Source organism: Neovison vison, chromosome 3, assembly GCF_020171115.1.
Source record: "Neovison vison isolate M4711 chromosome 3, ASM_NN_V1, whole genome shotgun sequence".
NCBI lineage: Eukaryota > Metazoa > Chordata > Mammalia > Carnivora > Mustelidae > Neogale > Neogale vison.
In genome coordinates, this window is record NC_058093.1 from 224,317,181 (window position 1) to 224,336,684 (window position 19,504).

Sequence of the window (19,504 nt, forward strand, 5' to 3'; positions counted from 1 at the left end):
CCCAGAAAAATATACACTAAACAAATTGGAAGAGCTCTGAAACCAGGGAGAGAAGAAAAGAGAAGGAAGGAAGGCAGGAAGGAAGGAAGGAAGGAAAGAAAGAAATATACACATATATACATATGTATATATATTAGACTGGTGAATAGAACCTAGCTACACACTTGATTCTGGGTGTATTCTGGTCTGTTAGAAGAAACTGCCTCCCAAAATTTTAAAAAAAGAAAAACTTCTACATATAGATAGATAGGTAGATAAGAGTAAACATGATGAAGGGATGGAATATGACTGTAAAGATGAAGATTTTAAAAGATTCTAAAAAAATTGATTAGATAAGAAGTTGGTTGAAAAAAGAAAAAAAGAAGAGGAAAAATTGTGATCAGGCTGGAGACTAGAACACAGCCATGCACTAGAGTTAGGGTATATTTTGAAATGTTAGAAGAAACTGTATCCCAAAATTTTAAAGAAAGAAAAACCTACATGTATACAAAAAACAAGGTTAAATATAATGAAGAGATAGAATATAACTATAACAATGAAAATTTAAAAAAATTTTTTAAGGTATCAATAAGATAAAATACTTTATTTTTAAAAAGGTTAAAATAGGAAAGAGGAAAAAATTTTAAAATAGAATAAGAAAAAATTTTTTTTAATTTTTTAAAGTTTTTTTGTTTATTTGACAGACAGAAATCACAAGTAGGCACAGAGGCAGGCGGGGGTGGGGCGCGGAATGCAAGCTCCCTGCTGAGCAGAGAGCCCAATGAGGGGCTCCATCTTAAAACCCTGGGATCATGACCTGAGCTGAAGGCAGAGGTTTTAACCCACTGAGCCCACCCAGGTGCCCCAAGAAAAAAAATAAATTTAAAAAACTTAACTTTGAAAGACTAAATGATCATGGGAGGAAAAGCCATGAATTCTGTATGTTGCTTTCCCCTAACTCTGGAGTTCTGCGGTTCTCCTTGATCCGTGAACTTGGTCTTGGCTGGATGTTCTTGCTGATCTTCTGGGGGAAGGGTCTGTTGCAGGAATTCTCAAATGTCTTTGTCCGCCGTCGGAATTGTACCACCCTTGCTAGGGTCCAGGCTAAGCAATGTGCTCGAGTTCACTCCCTTGGGAGCTTTTGTTCCCTGAATGCTTTTCATTTGGCTTTGGAGGACGGGAATGAAGATGGTGGCCTCCCAATATCAGGCCTGGAGTAGCGGAGAGCTCAGGGTGCCACTTCTCAGTGCACTCTCAAAGAAAAGCCATCAATGCTTCCCATCTCCCTGGTTTCTGGCCACACTCTGAGCTCACCTGGCCTGTGACTGAGCTTTTCTATTGCCCACGGTCCTGTTTAGAGTCTCCAAACCCAGCAGATTCCTCCCATGCGCTCCCACACCACTCCTCCCAGAGAAGGAAGGTGAGTCTCCCCAGATCTGCCTTTTGCGGGGTCACTGCTCAAAGAGAAGCCGCCCGACTGTGCCTTGGGTCATGGTTTAAGTTAACCCCGATCTGAGAGTTCCTCTTCAGCTCCGTCTCTACAGCCAGCTACCCTGCTCCGATACCTGGGGGCTCTGCCACACTCAGGCACCCCTGGTCTTTCTGTGACCCCACAAATCCTGATACCACATTGTACCCGCAAAGGCTCCACTCCCCCAACTCCCACCCCTCCATCCCCCCCACTACCCTTAGCCTCTGGAATGACGTTCCTCAGGGGAGAAGACTTCTAGAAGTTCCAGTTTTGTGGTCAGCTGCTCCGCTGCTTGCCGGGAGCTGGCCCCTCCCGCCGCTGTCTATCTTCCCGTGTATCACCTCACTTCTCCACACGTCCTACCTTCCAGAAAGCAGTTGCTTTTCTGCTCCTAGAATTGCTGCTCTTCTTCTCTTCCAGCTCCTGTTGAGTTTATAGGTGCTCAGAATGTTTCGATAACTCTCTAGCTGAACTCCTGGGACCCAACAATACCCAGGTCACCTACTCCTCAGCCATCTTGCCCCTCCCATCCTCTCACCTTGTTAAAACATTGCCCAAATTTGCCTCCTAGCCATTCATGCCTGTGACCTCCCAGATTTCTTTTGTCAAAGCCTTGATAGGAATGGGCATTACTCATTTGATATCACTCTCTGGAGGTGCTTAGTGGCTCAGTCAGTTAAGTGTCTGCCTTTGGCTCAGGTCGTGATCTCAGGGTCCTGGGATCAAGCCCGGCATGGGGCTCCTGGCTCAGTGGGGAGCCTGCTTCTCCCTCTCCTTCTGTGTGTGCTCTCTTTCTCTGTCTCTAGCACTTACTCTCTCTCAAGTAAATAAATAAAATGTATTTTTAAAAAATATCACTCTCTCCTGTGATGGGAGGAACAGGTCTATCTTGTCTCTGCTTTAGCCCCAAAACCCAGCACAGAGCTGGCAGGCAGCAGGGGTTCTGTGTTTGGGAGTGAGGGAGTTGGAAGGACACAGGTACTTTCACTGTTGAGCCCTAGATGAAGAGATTGCTGCTCAGAGAAAGCAAGGTTTGTCCAGAGTAACAAGAAACAGCATAATTTGAAGTAATGTGTTGCAAAGTGGAGTCTGTGGGTCTCAAACTCAAAAGCCTACAAGGTCAGACAAATGGCTAAGTGCCAAGTAAGAGGAACAAGGAGCACACATCAGGCTAAGTGGCAAGAGACCCTCAGGGCTAGAGATAATTTGGATAGGAAGAGACTGATCAACCATGGTACATCCTGTCTATAGGGAGGACAGATCTAGCCACATGGCTCCCTTATAGGAATGTAGGCCCCAGATGACAAGATACTCTACTCTTTTTTTTTTTTTTTAAAGTAATCTCCACACAATGTGGGGCTTGAACTCACAACCTTCAGATCAAGAGTCACATGCTCTACCAACTGAGCCAGCCTGGTGTTCCAGATACTCTACTTTTTAAAGAGACATGAGGAATCTGGCTTTTTACATTAGTTTTCCCAATTTAAAAATATGAGTATCCACTTTAAGTTAAAAAAAAAAACAACAATTGTGTGGACAATTTTTTGTGGGTATAATGTAACCCCTAGGTGACCGAATTTTTACCTTTGTTCCATACAGAGAGATAAATCTAAATTCTGAAAATGTGATTCCTAACAGTGTTTACATCTAGAACAATTGTGTCCTCTTTCATATTGCCTAACATGTAAGTAGGGTCCCCCTGGAGTTGTGCAGTACCCAACCTATGCAAACGTATATGGCAGCCCTGATATGTAACTCTTGAAGCTGTGACACCCCCCACCAGTCCAACTCAATAGAAATGCCAACACCTCTTGCCCCATGTCCACTCTATTCTCTGGACCATGAGAAAAGCCTTTCACCTGTCTTGGGCCCAAGAGCTGTGCAGCAGGGCCATCAAAGGGAAGTTCTAGTTATCATGACCAGATTTTCTCTGTCCTCTAGGGTGGTGAAATTCCGTCGCACAGGCGAGAGTGCAAGGTCAGAGGATGACGCGGCTTCAGGAGAGCATGAGGTCCAGATTGAAGGGGTCCGTGTGGGCCTAGAGGCTGTCGAGCTGGACGATGGGGCAGCTGTGCCCAAGGAGTTTGCCAATCCCACCGACGGTGAGAGGGCTCTGCAATTGGGACATCAACCTGGACCACTGTCAGGGGCTCTGAGGTGCCAGGGTCACCACCCCAGATCGTGCTCTCAGAGGCATCTAGGGAAGGGACAGGTAGGAGGGCCCAGAGGGCTGATGCTGGAAGTATGGGCTGACCCTACATAGCTTCCTCCAGCAGATAAGTTTACATCACAATCCCCACCAGTCAGCTTCATTGCATAACACACAGCTGAGGATCACAGCAACAATGATGGTGATGGTGGTGATGGTGATGATGGTGATAATGTTGATAATGTTGGTGATGGTGATGATGGTGGTGATGGTGATGGCGGTGATGATGATGGTAATGATGGTGGTAGTGGTGGTGCGTTGACAGTGATGATGATGATAATGTTGACGGTGATGGTGCTGATGGTGGTGGTAGTGGTGGTGGTGATGATGGTGATGATGAGGATGGTGGTGATGGTGATGATGGTGGTGGTGATGGTGATGGTGATGGCGATGATGGTGGTAGTGGTGGTGTGATGACAGTGATGATGATAATGTTGGTGGTGATGGTGCTGATGGTGGTGCTGGTGGTAGTGGTGGTGGTGATGACAGTGATGATGATGATAATGTTGATGGTGATGGTGCTGATGGTGGTGGTAGTGGTGGTGGTGATGATGGTGATGATGATGAGGATGGTGGTGATGGTGATGATGGTGGTGGTGATGGTGATGGTGGTGCTGATGGTGCTGATGGTTGTAGTGGTGGTGTGATGACAGTGATGATGATGAGGATGGTGGTGATGGTGGTGGTGGTGGTGATGATGGTGATGACGATGATAATGTTGATGATGCCACTGATGGTGGTGGTGGTGGTGGTGGTGATGATGAGGAGGAGGAGGAGGATGATAGTGAGGATGATGATGGTAGTGGTGATGATGCTGATGACAGCAAGGCTGATGATGACTCTGGTGGTGGTGATGATAGTGTAATGATAATGGTGATGATGACCATGGTGACAGAAACAGCTGACATTGGCTGAGGATTTACTCTGGGCCAGGCACTGTGTGAATCACTTTACACATAGGACCCATTTAATCTTCACACCAGTTCCAGTTGGAATTAGTACGCTCATCTTCCCCATTTTGCAGAAAAGCAAACTAAAGCACAGAAAGACTCAGCATCTTGCCCAGGGATACACAGCTAAAAATGAGTGAAGCTGAGTCTCTATCTAGGCCATCTGGCCTCCGAGCGCGTATGCTAACCCATGACCTTGGGTTACTCCGAGTAGAACTAGTCAAACAAGAGACCGGAGGTGGGGCCGTCGGACCTGGTCTGCCCTCACACATGCTGCTGGTGGATAGAAACTTTCCATGCCTTTCCAAAAGGTTCCAGATTCCCACCATGAGAAAGGATTAATGTCTTCAACCCAAAGCCTGGTTGGGGTGGGAGGGAGTTCTAAGGAGGCAGTGGCCAGGGAGAGGGCAGACAGTGGGTGGGTACAGCAGCTTTACTCTCAGGCTTATCTGGACTTAGGTCCTAGAGCCACAGTGTGGCCTCTGGGTGATGCTGGGCAAGTCCATGTCCTCCTCTGCAACCCAGAGCTGGGACTGGTCCTGAAGTAATAGCTGAGACAGGGACTAAATGGGACAGGGTACATCAAGGTCTTTGTGCAGTGCCTGGCCCACGGTCAGCAATCAGACACACACCATTAGTTTACGTATTCCCCTTCTTATTACTGATGATTCTCCAGGACTCACTCTGCTTTCTCCTCAGCATTTTTTTGCTGGAGGAAACCAGCCCCTGCTGATATGATAAACACCAACTCACACTTCGGGAGAAAATGATGATTGATGTGAGAGGCCCATGATTGAAATTCTGCAAAGATGACAGTTCCCAGCAGGGGCTGATGAGAGCCTCAGAAGCAGCTCACAGAAGGGCCATCCAGCGTGCCCTTTTAGTATTTTTATTTTGTAATTAAGTTTTTTTGGAAACCCTTGTAGATCTCAGAAAGGTTCAGACATAGCTCCCGCACACCCTCCATGCAGCTTTCCCTGCTGGTACCCCTCACCCGGCCACCAAGCGTTTGTCGAAATGGGGGAAAGAATACTGGTACCATGCTGTTGACTAACCCCCAGAATTCATTTAGACTTCACCAGTTTTTTTCCAGCAGCGCTGTTGCCGGACACCATCCCGCCTACTAGATTGTGTTCGGTCTTTCCATATTTTCCCAAAACACTTCGTGTATTAATTATATCCTACTTTTTCTGAACACACAAATAACAAATGTTCCTTTGGAAAGCATTGCAACATGAGAGAAAGTTACCCAGTGGGAAAGTGAGTGCCAGCCTCAAAGATGACTCTGTTAACAGTTTGTGGACATTCAATCTTACTTCCCCTGCATGGCGCACATGCACACACATCTCATTTTATCACGAAGACCGTTCTTTTTTTTTTTTAATGTTTAGATTCAAGGTTTTTTTTTTTTAAGATTTTACCCATTTATTTGACAGACAGAGATCACCAGTAGGCAGAGAAGCAGGCAGAGAGAGAGAGAGAGAGAGAGGAGGAAACAGGCTCCTTGCTGAGCAGAGAGCCTGATGCGGAGCTCGATCCCAGGACCCTGGGATCATGACCTGAGCCGAAGGCAGAGGCTTTAACCCACTGAGCCACCCAGGTGCCCCTCACGAAGACCTCACGAAGGACGCCTACCTCTCCCCAGTTACCTCACAAATGACGCCTACCTCTCCCCAGTTACCTTTCGACTTCACAATATAACGTGGATAGCTTTCCATCTGAGTGCAGGGGCATTTAGCTTTTTAAAAGTCTCTTTCTTTCCCAACTAAGGAAGCAATACATTGTTGAAGAGAGTTGAAATCTCACAGGAGCTCTCCCTTCCTCTCTCCAAAGACAACAAAAATGAAACCGTAAGGTGAAGTTTGGTATACATTCCATGCATCAGCACATACATACATCCATATGCATACATGTACATGTAGGCGTGTACATTTCTGAGAAGAGAGTCATACCATACAGGCTGCACAGATTGCTTCGTTTTTAAAAAATAATTAACAATATGTTGGGTACATCTTCCTATATCTGCACATTCCTTTTAACAGGCAGTTCATATTTCGTAATGTGCATATATACATGTGTATATATGATGATGAGACATATAATAATTTATCTAACCAACCCCTGTTGACAGACAGTCTGGGTTTTCCTGTTTTCCCTTTTATAAACAATGTTGCCGTGGACTTTGTAAGCAAGGCATCTCTTCGCATTTGCGGGAATGTTTCTTTAGGATGACATTTCTAGAAGTAGCGTGTGCTGCCTTTACTGAGCTTGGCTGTAGACTGCCCCGCCCCAGGCCCCTTCACATGCAGATAGCTGCGGGATGCCCTCATTCCTTCCTCTGCTCTCCCTCTCTCTTTTCCAGATACTTTCATGGTGGAAGATGCGGTGGAAGCCATTGGGTTTGGAAAATTTCAATGGAAGCTGTCTGTTCTCACCGGCTTGGCTTGGGCAAGTATTCCCAGGAACGGTGACCTCATATTCGGTCCCCGGGAAACCTCGTGCTGCTTGACTGGCTTCTGGGGGCCACAAGGAAGGACATAGTTCCCTCCACATGGAGGCTTTGCTTGAATCAACAAAAGTTTATGTTGAATGATCCTTGGCGACCATGAAGATCTGCCCTTGGTGGGAGTTTGTGGGTAATTGGCGATTGCCCTCAAGGTGGATTTGAAGCTTCTGGCTAAATTAAGGGGTTCTCAACCATTTGGGACTCAGGGCTGCCATAGGATGATGATGTCATCTTTGGAGCTCCCCCTTGATAAACATGCACCAATAAAAATGTGCCTCCTGCCTCAAGAGGTTCATGATGTCTTGTTAAAACCCCCTAATCTACCTCTAGCAAGGAACACAGCTAGACCTTTAATACAACTGAAACTGACTTTTATGAAAGCTGTAAGATAGTGACCAGCTGACCCACTTTTTTTCAAATGGATCTCCAGTTTCCCCACGTCACTGAACAACCCCCTAATTTTTTTAATTTTTTAAAGATTTTATTTATTTATTTGAGAGAGAGGAAGTGAGAGAGAACATGAGAGAGGAGAAGGTCAGAGGGGGAAGAAGACTCCCCATGGAGCTGGGAGCCCAATGCGGGACTCGATCCCAGGACTCCAGGATCATGACCTGAGCCGAAAGCAGTCGTCCAACCGACTGAGCCACCCAGGCGTCCCAAGCACCCCCTTAATTTAAAAAGCCACCAGCATTATCCATCACATTCCCACAGCCGTGCGGGTCTGCTTTTGGTCTCTCATTTCTGTCTCATCTCATAAAGATACCATGATATATAATTACTGGGACTTCCTGGTATGTGTTAGTATAGTAAAAGGTTGTACTTATTAAATACACTGACAGTTCTGCCTGAGGTTTATAAACCAAAGATAAACCTGTCTTCCATTGAGTTAAAGAGAAAAGATCATTTTCTCTCTACCTCTACAAAAAGTTTTTCTCAGATTTTAGAAATAGAATGTCTCCCCCACTTCATTTGGGGAATGCCCCTATTGCTATATATATATTTTTAAGATTATTTATTTTATTTATTTATTTGAGAGAGAGAGAGAGAGAGAGTGTGTGTGTGTGTGTGTGTGTGTGTGTGTGTGTGTGTGTGTGATCCTGAACTGGGGGAAGTCTCCTTGCTGAGCAAGGAGCCCAACTCAGGGTTCCATCCCAGGACCCTTGGGATCATGACCTGAGCTGAAGGCAGATGCTTAACTCACTGAGCCACCCAGGCATCCCTGCCCCTATGGTTTGAAATGCAGAAACACACACAGAACATTAATTGCCTATTTGTCTGTTCCCGCATGGTACTCATACTGTTCGAAACTTTCAGTGTTTCGATGTGCAGCAGGGCACTCAGCAGCCAGTAGAAGAGGGGTTTCTGTATGCCCTCTCAGAGATTGTGGACTTGGTCACAGCCTGCCCCAGCCCTGGGCAGACTCTGGCCTTACAACGTTTGCTTTCTCCCTGCAGATGGCCGATGCCATGGAAATGATGATCCTCAGCATCCTTGCCCCACAGCTGCACTGTGAGTGGAGACTCCCCAGTTGGCAGGTGGCGTTGCTGACCTCGGTAGGCAGCCCTGCAGCTCTCTTCTGGCGTGCGCACACAGTCAGGACCTCCCCCCGGGGCGTTCTGTGGGGGTGTCTCCCTCTTTTTCTGCTGCCAAGGGCTCAGCAGGAAAGAATGAAGCCCTGGTTGGAAATCATGCAACCCCCCCATGGGGCCCCACAACCTGGGGTCCCAGACCTTCTGCACAGTTGCTGGGAAGTTGGAATGCACCTGCTCATAAATCTCATAACCTCACCTGACAGCAAAATGGAGACACCAGCACGAGCATGATCTGAGGATTGAAACCACTCCATTCCTGACCCATAGTAGATGTTGAATAAGTGGTGGGGAGCGCTGCTCCCTGAATGAAGACTCGATGGAGAGTGACGGAGAACCCTCAATATTTGTTAGGGGAGTCCAGCGGCAACCCTCTAAAAGGGTGAGGAATGGCCAGACTGGAGAAGAGGGTAATAATAATGGTACAAAAGCTAATATTTCTTGAGCTCTTTCTGTGCAAAGGGCTTTACATATATTGCATGCAATCTGCATAATATATCTTGTGCTCTTTAATCCTTACAACCCTAGGAAGTAGGTACTATTATTAAATGAGGAAAATGAGGCACAGAGAGGTTAAGTCACTCACGAAGGTCACACAGCCTAGCTGCTGGCAGAGTACAGTAATTGCTAGTCAGGAGCTCCTCCCAGAATGCTGTAACTGTTCTAAAATGGCCTTCAGCAACCAGGCCTGCTATTATCAGTAAAACTGTGCAGCCCCATGGGAGGAGTTTTATAAGCACATACTGCTGCCTTTTGTGGTTTAGTCACCTGGATGTGTGTGTGACCTTGAGCAAGGTGCTTTATGGCACTATTTCCTCTCCTGCAAAATGGGTGTGATGACGCCTGTTTCTCTGCAAATGAGCAATGAAAGTATACAGTGCCTAGCATGTGGTAGGGTTGTGTGCTTGATACTTCTCTCTGTGTTCCTGATTCTCACTGATACCCCCAAAGCATACCCACAGGGCTGTGTTTTTGCAATGTGGAACCTTTCTTGGCTCTGAGAACCATTTTGTTTGTAACAAACAAACCATTTACTGAGCACTTACTATGTTCCAGACTCTGTGCTAAGGGTTTGGCATATAAATCTTTTTAGCCTTCTCAACCCTTGCCCAAGCTCACACAGCCCATAAGAGGCAGAGGCAGAATTGAAATCCAGGTCTGTAAGACTCAGAGTCCCCATTCCCAGCCACTGCCCTGGACTACTTCCTTATGGCATAAAATTTAGACTCACGGGCTGGGTAAAGTTATGAAGTTTCATGGCCAAGCTTCTATGGAAAAGTTAGAGCACGGCAGGAGTTGCTTTACCTGTATAAGGTACATACAGAGGATAAGAGAGACCAACACTATTGTCATAGGAAATACGGTGCACAATTACCGTAATGACTGTGGAATAAACTAGTGTTCTGCTATGCTTAGATCTCTCCCTCCAGGGAGGGAAAATGGGACTGCGTGCTTACGGGGAATGCAGGGATATCCCTTAGTACATGATTAAGACAAAACTGCACCCAAAGACACCAGCCTTCAAACATTTTTGTTCTAGGTTATCTAGAAAAGAATTTTATGAAAACTATGCATGTGCCAGGACTCTCATAGAATTCAAATTGACATTAACGGTCTTTATTTTATTTTTATAACTTTTTTGACATTACTTCTTCTTATTTTTTTATTTTCTTTAACTTTTATTTATTTAAGTCCTCTCAACACCCAAAGTGGGGCTCAAACTCACAATCCCGAGATCAAGAGTCACACACTCCTCTGACTGAGCCACCTGGGTGCCCCAATGTTAAATGCTTTTAAATTGTACATTGCAGATTCAAAGATTTCTGGCATATTGACATATTTTAAAAATTGAGTAAACTTTCATGTCACTTTTTTAAATGTACCAAATGGAATTGAAATCTTTATCTGATACCAACTGTCCCATTTTAAAATAACATGAATAAGGTCTTCAGAAGTATTTGGAAATTTTGCCTTGTCTTGTTTTCTTCTTGGACTGGCATTTCCATTACATATCTCTTTGTTTCATCATAGCAATGTTTTACTCTATTCGAAAACACGCCCTTTATCACCTGTCAGAATTTTCCGGGACAGAATACATAAATTTTAAATTATTGCTTTTAATTTTCTGAGCTCATAAGGCTCTCCAGTGTTGACATTTTTCTCTTGCACTGAGTTATCATGATAGTTTTTAGTAATATGCAATAGATCAAAATGAGAAAGAATTACTTTTGATAGATAACAGTTAAACACAAGTGAATTTTTATCAGGAATCTACCTTGTAATGAGTGGCGTGCAGCATCCAATTCCATCCCATATTCTTGGATGAGGACTTTCTATTAAAGTGAGATGGGGCTTAGCATCAATTCCTTCCTATTTTTCATTTTTATTTCGTTTCATGTAAAAAATGAGGAGGAACTGAAGGAGTTTTGTAATAGCTCAAAAAACTAGTGCCACTTATTATTTTTTTCACTAACTTCCAAGTTATATGCTGAAGAGCACACAGCAACTGCTTATGAAAGATTATTTTTAGGGATCTAATTTGCTGACAGCTTGATTAAGCTCTCTTTCAATTCAGTTAAAAATACTAAAGAGGAATTGGAAGCATGATGACTCGCACAATGATTTGTAACTTGTCATTGGTGTCCCTTTGGAGGTGTCCTAGAAGGTTTAACCTCGAAGCATTGCCCTGGGAGGTGGAGGCACTGAGAAGCAGGAGGGGGTGATTGAGAAAGGAAGAGGGCAGGAAATAGGCAAGACCTTTAGCTTGTCCTCAGGAAAGAGTTTATATGGAAGTTGAGGACTTGGAAATTAATTCCTTTAAAATTAGCCATGTCGGGTTGGAGCACCTGCCTCTGCGTCACCCCCATTTGCATCCAGCTGCCCCACGACATGCCTGTGGTTTGGGGAGACAGCACCAGGCAGTGCCTTCACCTCTTTGGGCCTCAGTTGCCTTATCTGCAAAATGGGGATGATAATGGCACTTACCCATAGGGCCACCGTGAACATTAGGTAGGATGTGAGTACAAAGCATTTAGCGCACTGTCCTGCACTTGGAGAGGACAAGAAGAGGACACAGGGATGAAAGCTCCACTCAGCCTTCCTGGGTTTCAGACCTGGCTCTTTCCCCGCCCCCCTGGGGTACTGAGCAGATTTCTTAACCCTTTGAGCCTCAGGCTCCCCATCTATAAAATGGGTATGACAATTCAAACCTCATTGACTCTGTTCTATAATTAAGAAGGTAACAGTGAATTGCCGGGCACACCGTGAGTATTTCCTCTTAGAAATGACTTACGGTTCTCATCCCAACCTTTCTGTCTTATGTTTCTCGCACCCTCCAAACTCTGACTTTGATCTTGTCTTAGCAACAGGGCAAGACCTTTCTTTGGTATGGTGAGAAATTGGTAAGAGTCTAGTTCTATGGTTATCCTGCCTGATTCCAGCCCAGGTTTTACTGTTTACACCTGCGTGACCCTGGCCAGGGGACGTCCCCTCTGTGAGTCGCCATTTCCTTGTCAAAATGGGCAAAATGATATCACCCACCCCTACAGGATCATCCTGAGGCTTAACCAGTAACAGGAAGCACACAGAATAGCATTTGACCTTCACGGGATCCCAGCCAGTGTCAGCTCTGTGGTGTTCCTGGGCTGTGATAGCACAGTTTCACATCATTGTTCCTTTTTTCTGAGATGCTCCGTGTCACTGTCTAACACACCCTGTCTTTCCATCCGCAGGTAGTCTTTGTCGGCATGATGTCCAGCTCCACGCTCTGGGGAAACATCTCAGACCAGTACGGCAGGAAAACGGTAAGGTGACCTCACCTAAGTACATGTCCTCTGGGTTCTCTTCATGCAGCAAAATGGTGCTGCTTAGCATTTGGGAGCCCCGATTAGCTCTGTCGAAATGCAATGAGAAGACATTGCTCTGAGGCTGTGGACTCTTGAAATCACACGTGCCTAGTGAGGCCCAAGCATGTATGTTTCAGAATGCAGAAGATTCTATCGGCCCTTCCTGGTCCCCTTGGCACTCACCATTCCCTTACACGAGACTGGGGGCAGTCAGGAGCTGGTAGGTAAAGATGTCAACTTTCTTGCCCTAAATGAATCATTTCTCAATCCCAGCAGCATTGAGCTTCAGGGCCCACTGTGGGAACCTGTCTGCCTTCCCCAGCCCTCCTGGGATCACCACCTAAATAAACTGTTTGTACTAGAATTCTTGTGTGAGGGTCTGCTTTGGGGGAAGCCCAGCTTCAGAGATGACATGAAATGGATTCGTAAAGAAGGAAGAAGGAGGGAACTTACAGGTCTGGCATCACATTGAGCTCTTACTGTGTTCTTTGTCACTTTGTGGTCCCCTTTGTATTTTATGCTGCTCTTGCTTTGCTAGGCTGCCCCTGGGTTCTTTGAATGCTTCAGCAGGTGAAGCTACAGTCCTCCAAACTATAAACTTGGGCCTTATGGGAGAAAAGATCTCTGGAGATCTAGGCAAGCTCCACTTGTTTAAGTACCCTGCTCAGGACTAATTGTGCAATACTGAGTGATCACATGCCCTGACTGCTTTATCGTTCTCTTTTCTGGACTCCCCTCCTCTGTCTGCAGTTTCTCTGAGGCAGGATGGTGTAGCTGTTTACATGCTGGGGCTCTGGAATCAGGTGGGTCTGGGTACAGTTGTGACCCTGCCACCTCTGGCTGTGTGACCTCGGACAAGTGAATGGACCTCTCTGAGCGTCAGTTTCCTCTTCTGTATAAAGAAAAAAACAAGAGAGTCTACAGTGGAGGGTTCATTGAGAGCCTAGGTGTGAACAGCTTTGCACAATGCGAGGCACAGCGTAGACACAGGACACATGTGAGCTGGCATTGTGATGATAGCATTTCTGACAGGTTCCCAGGGAATGCTGATGCTGTTGGTCTGGGGCCATACTTTGAGAACTGACTTAGTCTAGTGTAGAGATCTAAACAAACTTGGAATTTTGTTAGGAAGGAAGAAAGGAGGTATGGATGCTGAGGGGTAACAGGTGGGACCCACTGTAACCAGCATGCCATGGACTGATAATAACACAGTGCCTTGTATGGCAGGCCCTGTACCAAGCATGATACATGCATTAGCTCACCCAAACCACGGTACTGTTGTCAATCTGGTTCTACAGAAGGGGAAACTGAGGCACGGGGTGTGGGCACCTTGCCCAAGTCACACGGTTTTTATGTCACAGAGCCAGGTCTCACTCCTTCTAAGTCCAAACTCTTGCCTTAACCATGATGCTACTGGCTTGAATCCATAGATGCTCAGCCAATGTATGTTGGTTCAATGGATGGATGGATGGATGGATGGATGGATAGTTGAACAGTGCAGTCCTGCTGCAGCCCCTCCCACTGTGGCTGGACAGGAAACACATGGCCAGCAGGCACCTGGGCGGCATTGTCTTATAAAACCACCAAGAAGTACCTGGGGCAAGGATCAGAGGTGACCAGGCTGGGAAACCAGCTACAGCCATTGTAGCACAGGGGCTCTCGGTTGGTTTTAGAGGCTGGGGAGGTCCGTTGGGAAGACCTCTCCAGGCCTCCCAAGGAGACTAGAACCTGGATGACTCTGGTTTTCAGGCCGTAGTTCTCTAAACTCTGCCCATACACCTCTTCCCACCCCCTTCCTTTTTCTGGAGGGTGTAAGTCATTGCTTCAGCCACTTTCTGGTTGGAAGATAGAGCAGAGCAAAGGCTGGGGGGAGGGAGGGAGGGAAGGATAGAGGGAGGGAGGATAGCAGGAAAGGAAGAAGACAGAAAGGAAGGAAAGAAGGAAAGAAGGGAGGAAGGAAGGAAGGAAGGGAGGGAGAGAGGGGAAACACCTCTTAAAATGAAGCAGAGCAATTCTTGGGTGGCTTGAGCATTGAAAACTATAAATATGTGGCTGAGGCTGGAACTAACATTAGCCTTCGCAGTTTTAAAATAATCGAAGGAGAAAGCTCTTCTGAAGTCTTCACGTGGTCTCTTCCTGTTCAGACTGGGCACGGGGTGGACGACTTGTCCCTCCGTCTCTAGCTAAAAACAATTTTTATTTACTTGTTCTTGAGGCAAACATCCATCTGCACACACAAAATATGCAGGAGTCCGTAACAAGGAACTTTACTGTGCCCCAAATCCTCTTACCCCATTGCCGAATCATGAAGCCGTGAGGAATACAGGGGGGATTCAGTGAAAACACCTGCCTTTGGAGCCTGGGTCTGCCACTGGGTGAGTAAAGCAAGTCACTCTCCCCTCTTGGGGCCTCAGTTATGTCGGGGGAGATTGGATTAGTAATAGTGATAGTAACAGCTACCATTTATCGAGTTCCTGAAACTAAAGGGCAAATGGGTTTGTCCTCCGTTGTGTCTGTTCTAATCATTCCATAGGGGATGCCAGACACATGGATTGAAGGAGTGGGAAGGCTCAGTGGGATGGTGCCGTGATCGATCAGTGATGTCTGCCAGGGGCAGGAGGGTGGCCAGGTGAGTGCTGTAAACCCCACAGGGAAGGTGGCTGTGCCTGTTTTGCTCCCTGAAGTGGCCCTGGGCTCCTGGCAGAGGACGTGCCTTATAGCAGACACTCCATAAATACCTCTCGAGTGGCTGAGCTCAATAGATGAAAATCAGACCTCCTTGTTGCCACTTTCTGCTGCTCTCTCATCCTCTCCAGACCAGCAAGGGACTTTACTGCTGAGTGTTTTCTGTTTGCTGAGAAGCCCCAAAAGGTCGCTAGCTTATGATTCTGACATCCCTCAGAAGAGTGTGCTCATTCTGCCACTAAGGTCAGTCATGCCGACCCTGTTCCCAGGAGGGAGCCCTATAGAATGTAGATGTCTTCGTTTTATGATGAAGAGGAGAAAACTATAGCTCAGATTTTAAAAAGATTCCTAGACGAGTTTTCAGTAACGCCATTTACTGAATCTTCTGAGTTCTGAACACATTTTGGCAACTTCCAGAACTGTAGTTCTCCCCGGAGGAGGGAGTGGGCAGATTTTTGTCTCCCCATTCCTCCAAGGGGACACTCAGCAATGTCTGGAGATGTTTTTTTGGTTGTCACAATGGAGGGGAGGCGTGCTCCTGGCATCTAGTGAGTCAGATTCTGCTCAATTTCCAGAAAGTCCACAGGACTGTCCAAACTGTGAAGGGCACCAGGGTTGAGAAACCAGGCTGCAGAGTGAAGGCACAGGTGATGCCAATTTGCACTATAGTGGAGAGTTCATTCTGTAGCATCTGATTGTGTCACCTGGGACCACTCCACCCTGATTTCCTATTTACCTCCTGGTGCTCATCTGGACAAATATTAACATGCCATCCCTGTGAAAGCAGGAGCTCTGGGGTCAGACTGTTAAGGTTCCTCCACAGACAGGCTGCATGACCCTGAACAAATTACTCGACCTCCCTGTCCCTCAGTTCCCTCATCTGTTAGCAGGATAATAATATTCTCCCTTCCACAGGGGTGTTCTGGAGTCAATGGGCCTTGGCACAGAAAGCTCTTGGCCCAGAGGAAGTGATTCATAAATGCCCATTATTGTTTCTATCATTTACCAAGCTCATGACAATAATTGGAAATGCCAACGTTGAAATGCAGGTGTGCACCCATGGCTGTTGAGAGACGTAACTGAATGTCCCCCCCGAACTCAGCTGAGCAGTTCCGACATTCATCCATTCCCAACAGAGGAAGGCTGAGAGGATGCCTCTAGAGGGATCTCTCCCGACGGGAGAGAGGAGAAAGCGCCCCCAGACTGCAGGGCCCCCTCCTCCTTGCATGGAATTCTGGCCCAACCGCAGGGAGGATGGATCAGGTTCTAATTATACGGCTTCTATAGAACTCCTCCAGAAACAGGGGGTGAGCTGGGCAGCTGGCGAGCTTTAGCAAGTGCCAAGAATCTCCTCTTAGCTCCTTGATCTGCCTCCGCCCAGCTGGGAGGCTTCTGGGAGGGTGTCCGCTGCATGACTTTGCAAGGGATTCACCTAAGAGGTTAGAACGCTGTGGGCCACTTTGATTCCTACAGAAGTTTCTGCACCCTGAAGGCTTATGGCAACCTCACAAAGGAAGGGCAGCTGTGGGTGTGTGGCCTTGCTGGGATGAAAATTCTCCATCCCCTCTGTCGAGTGAGGGAAACTTAAGCAAGTTGTTTCACTGCTCTGAGCCTCAGTTTCTCCACCTGTAAAATTGGGTTGATGAGAGCAATAATAGTTCAGAGTGTTGCAGGGAGGGTTATATGAAAAATGGAGGTAATGTGCTTAGAACAGTATTTACTGATGCGTGGTTAGTCCGTGATCAATGGTAACTATTATTGGCTGCGACTCAAAGAAGAAACATTTCAGAATATGATCAGGTCACTAGCTAATCCAAAGTCTATAGGTCCCTGTTATCTTTTGCGAGGGAAAAGGAGGTGGCTGGCAGGCAACAGCCTTTCCTCTCAATATTTTGAAGATCCCCAGACCTCCTTGTCTCATGACTGTTTTCCTTGCCCTGGGCATGCCTGGAGGACACCAGGCATGAGTCTTCAGCCTTCCAGAACTGAGCAGTGCTTATGATGATGACATCATCAGCTCCTTTTGGAGGCTGCATACCTGGCGCCCAAGTGGTGGCAAGACCCTCAGCTTCTTGGAGCAGAAGCTTGAAGTCCTTCCAGGCTACAGGTTGTGAACCAGTGAGCCATGAACTGAACATGGTCTACAGATGTGTTTTATTTAACCCATGCTATGTTGTACAGGATTTTGAATCAGCTGCCTCTGCTTCAGAAATGTATTTTGCAAAAAAAAAAAAATGTATTTTGCTTAAAAATAAACATTTGTGGCTTTTTTTTTTTTTTTAATTCGGCTACCTGGCAACCCGGGGTCCACATTCTGTGATGGCAACTTTTGGCTAGAGCTAAGTAGAGACTGACAAGGCAGGCCGAGTTCTCTTGAAGTCACCTGTACCCACCTGTCCTTGCTGCACGACACGGTCATGTATGTTCTCTGTCAGAGGCAACTGGAGCCATCAAAGCCCCAGGAGGAAGGGAGTGGCTCATTCAGAGTACGGCGTGCAGGGTTGGAAGTTCTGACTTCCAGTTTGACTCTGCTGATCCTGGACAAATCACTCAACTATTTTGACCCTCACTGTGCTGATTTGTGAAGTAGGAGTGGAAATAGAAGCTTCTTTCCACAGGAGGCTGTGAGGACCCAGTATAATGATGGGGCAGTGATTTATAAAACAGGAATGAAAGGTCCCTGAAGTCAGAGATGATGGCTGTCATCTTCCCTGCTATAGTCCAAGACAAAGTGCAGTGTTTAGCAAACAGCAGGCACTCAATGTATGCATGGCCAAGGGATGAATGAATGAATAATAGCATCTTGACTGCCAGGCATATGACAGGTGCTCAACACATGCATATTGAACAAATGATTGAATGAGTGATGCATATCATTTGTTTAAGCAGGTGTCTGATACATGCATATTGAATGAATAATACATAATATTATTTCCAGTGTCTGACATACAGCAGGGACTTGATATATGTTTACTATTAAGTGAATAATGGAGTGAGCAATTTTTAATGAGTGTACAATGTCTAGAGCCTGGCATACAGGGAATGCTCAGTAAATGAATATGGAAGGAAGAAAAAGGAGAAAGGAAGAGAACGTAGGAGGGAGAAGGGACCAACAGTCTGAAAGGTAGGACTGATGTTAGGCAGAATGACAAGTGTGGTTAATGAAAAGCTCAAAAGCCCAGGAGACATTCCTGCAGAGTCCCAAGCAGTGCTTGGATGGGGCTTGCTGTAGTACCCATGCCTTTGCAGTAGCCATGATGATACTCACCAATGGTTGCTGAGTCCACATTTCCTGGCCAACTGGAAAGCCCCAGCATCAGCAGACAAATGCCGAGCCAGCTGCAGCCTGCAGTGACCCTATAGAACAGGCGACAAGCAGGTCTTTGCTGCCTGGTGTGAGAACCCCAATGGGATATTGCAGCTCCCAGGCAGTCCCTGGAGGGAGGCTTAGCTCTCAGGCACCGGTCTGGGGCCCTCTTCTCTAGCCTCTCCTCTCCTGCTCTGTTTTTCCTCTCTTCATTTTCTCTACTGCTAATGATGTCTTTTTTTTTAAGACTGTGTTTATTTCTTTGAGAGAAAGAATGAGTGAGAGAGAGAAGGAGCAGGGGAGAAGGAGACTCCTCACTGAGCAGAGAGCCTGACCTGGGACTCCATACTGGGACGCCAGGATCATGATGGGAGCCAAAGGCAGACGCTTAACTGACCGAGCCCCCCAGGTGCCACCCCGATTATATCCGATTTCTGGTTCAAGGCTCCTTGGGTTCCAAGGAAGCAAACCCCTCTAAGTTAGCTTAAGCCAAAAGAAGAGAAGTAAGTATATGTGTGGCAAGTTACTAATTTCATAGTTATGTGTTTTAGGGTTGCAGAAATGTTGCTTTATTATTGTTGCAATAGATCCAGAGCTCCCTAGCCTTTAATAATTCCTATCCTACCTGTTTTGTTATATAATTAATATCTATCTTTATACCCATTTCATTAAAAAAACAACAACAACAACAACAACAACAGAGCACCTGTGGGGGCTCAGTTGGTTGAGTGGCCAACTCTTGATTTCAGCTCAGGTCATGATCTCAGAGTCCTGAGATCAAGCCCCACGACTGACAAGTGGAGTCTGCTTGAGATCCTCTCTCTTCCTCTCCCTCTGCCCCTTCCCCCACTCCCCCAGCTCTCTCTCTGAAATAAATAAATTGAATCTTTAAAAAAAAAAAGAGAGAGAGAGACCTTAAATTCTTGTTTTTGAAAAAGGAAACTTTATAGAGCCTTAAATAGG

General features: G+C 46.3%; 1 protein-coding gene across 1 annotated transcript in view; it reads left to right on the forward strand.

Annotated features, from left to right (window-relative positions):
- The window catches only part of LOC122903330 (SV2 related protein), a 73,818-nt gene that overhangs the window by 18,919 nt on the left and 35,395 nt on the right, over positions 1–19,504 (forward strand). Inside the window, exons 2-5 of the mRNA XM_044244099.1 lie at positions 3,392–3,552; positions 6,972–7,057; positions 8,570–8,668; positions 12,436–12,507. Of these exons, the coding sequence (XP_044100034.1) occupies positions 3,392–3,552; positions 6,972–7,057; positions 8,570–8,668; positions 12,436–12,507 (418 nt within the window). The remainder of the gene's footprint in view (positions 1–3,391; positions 3,553–6,971; positions 7,058–8,569; positions 8,669–12,435; positions 12,508–19,504) is intronic.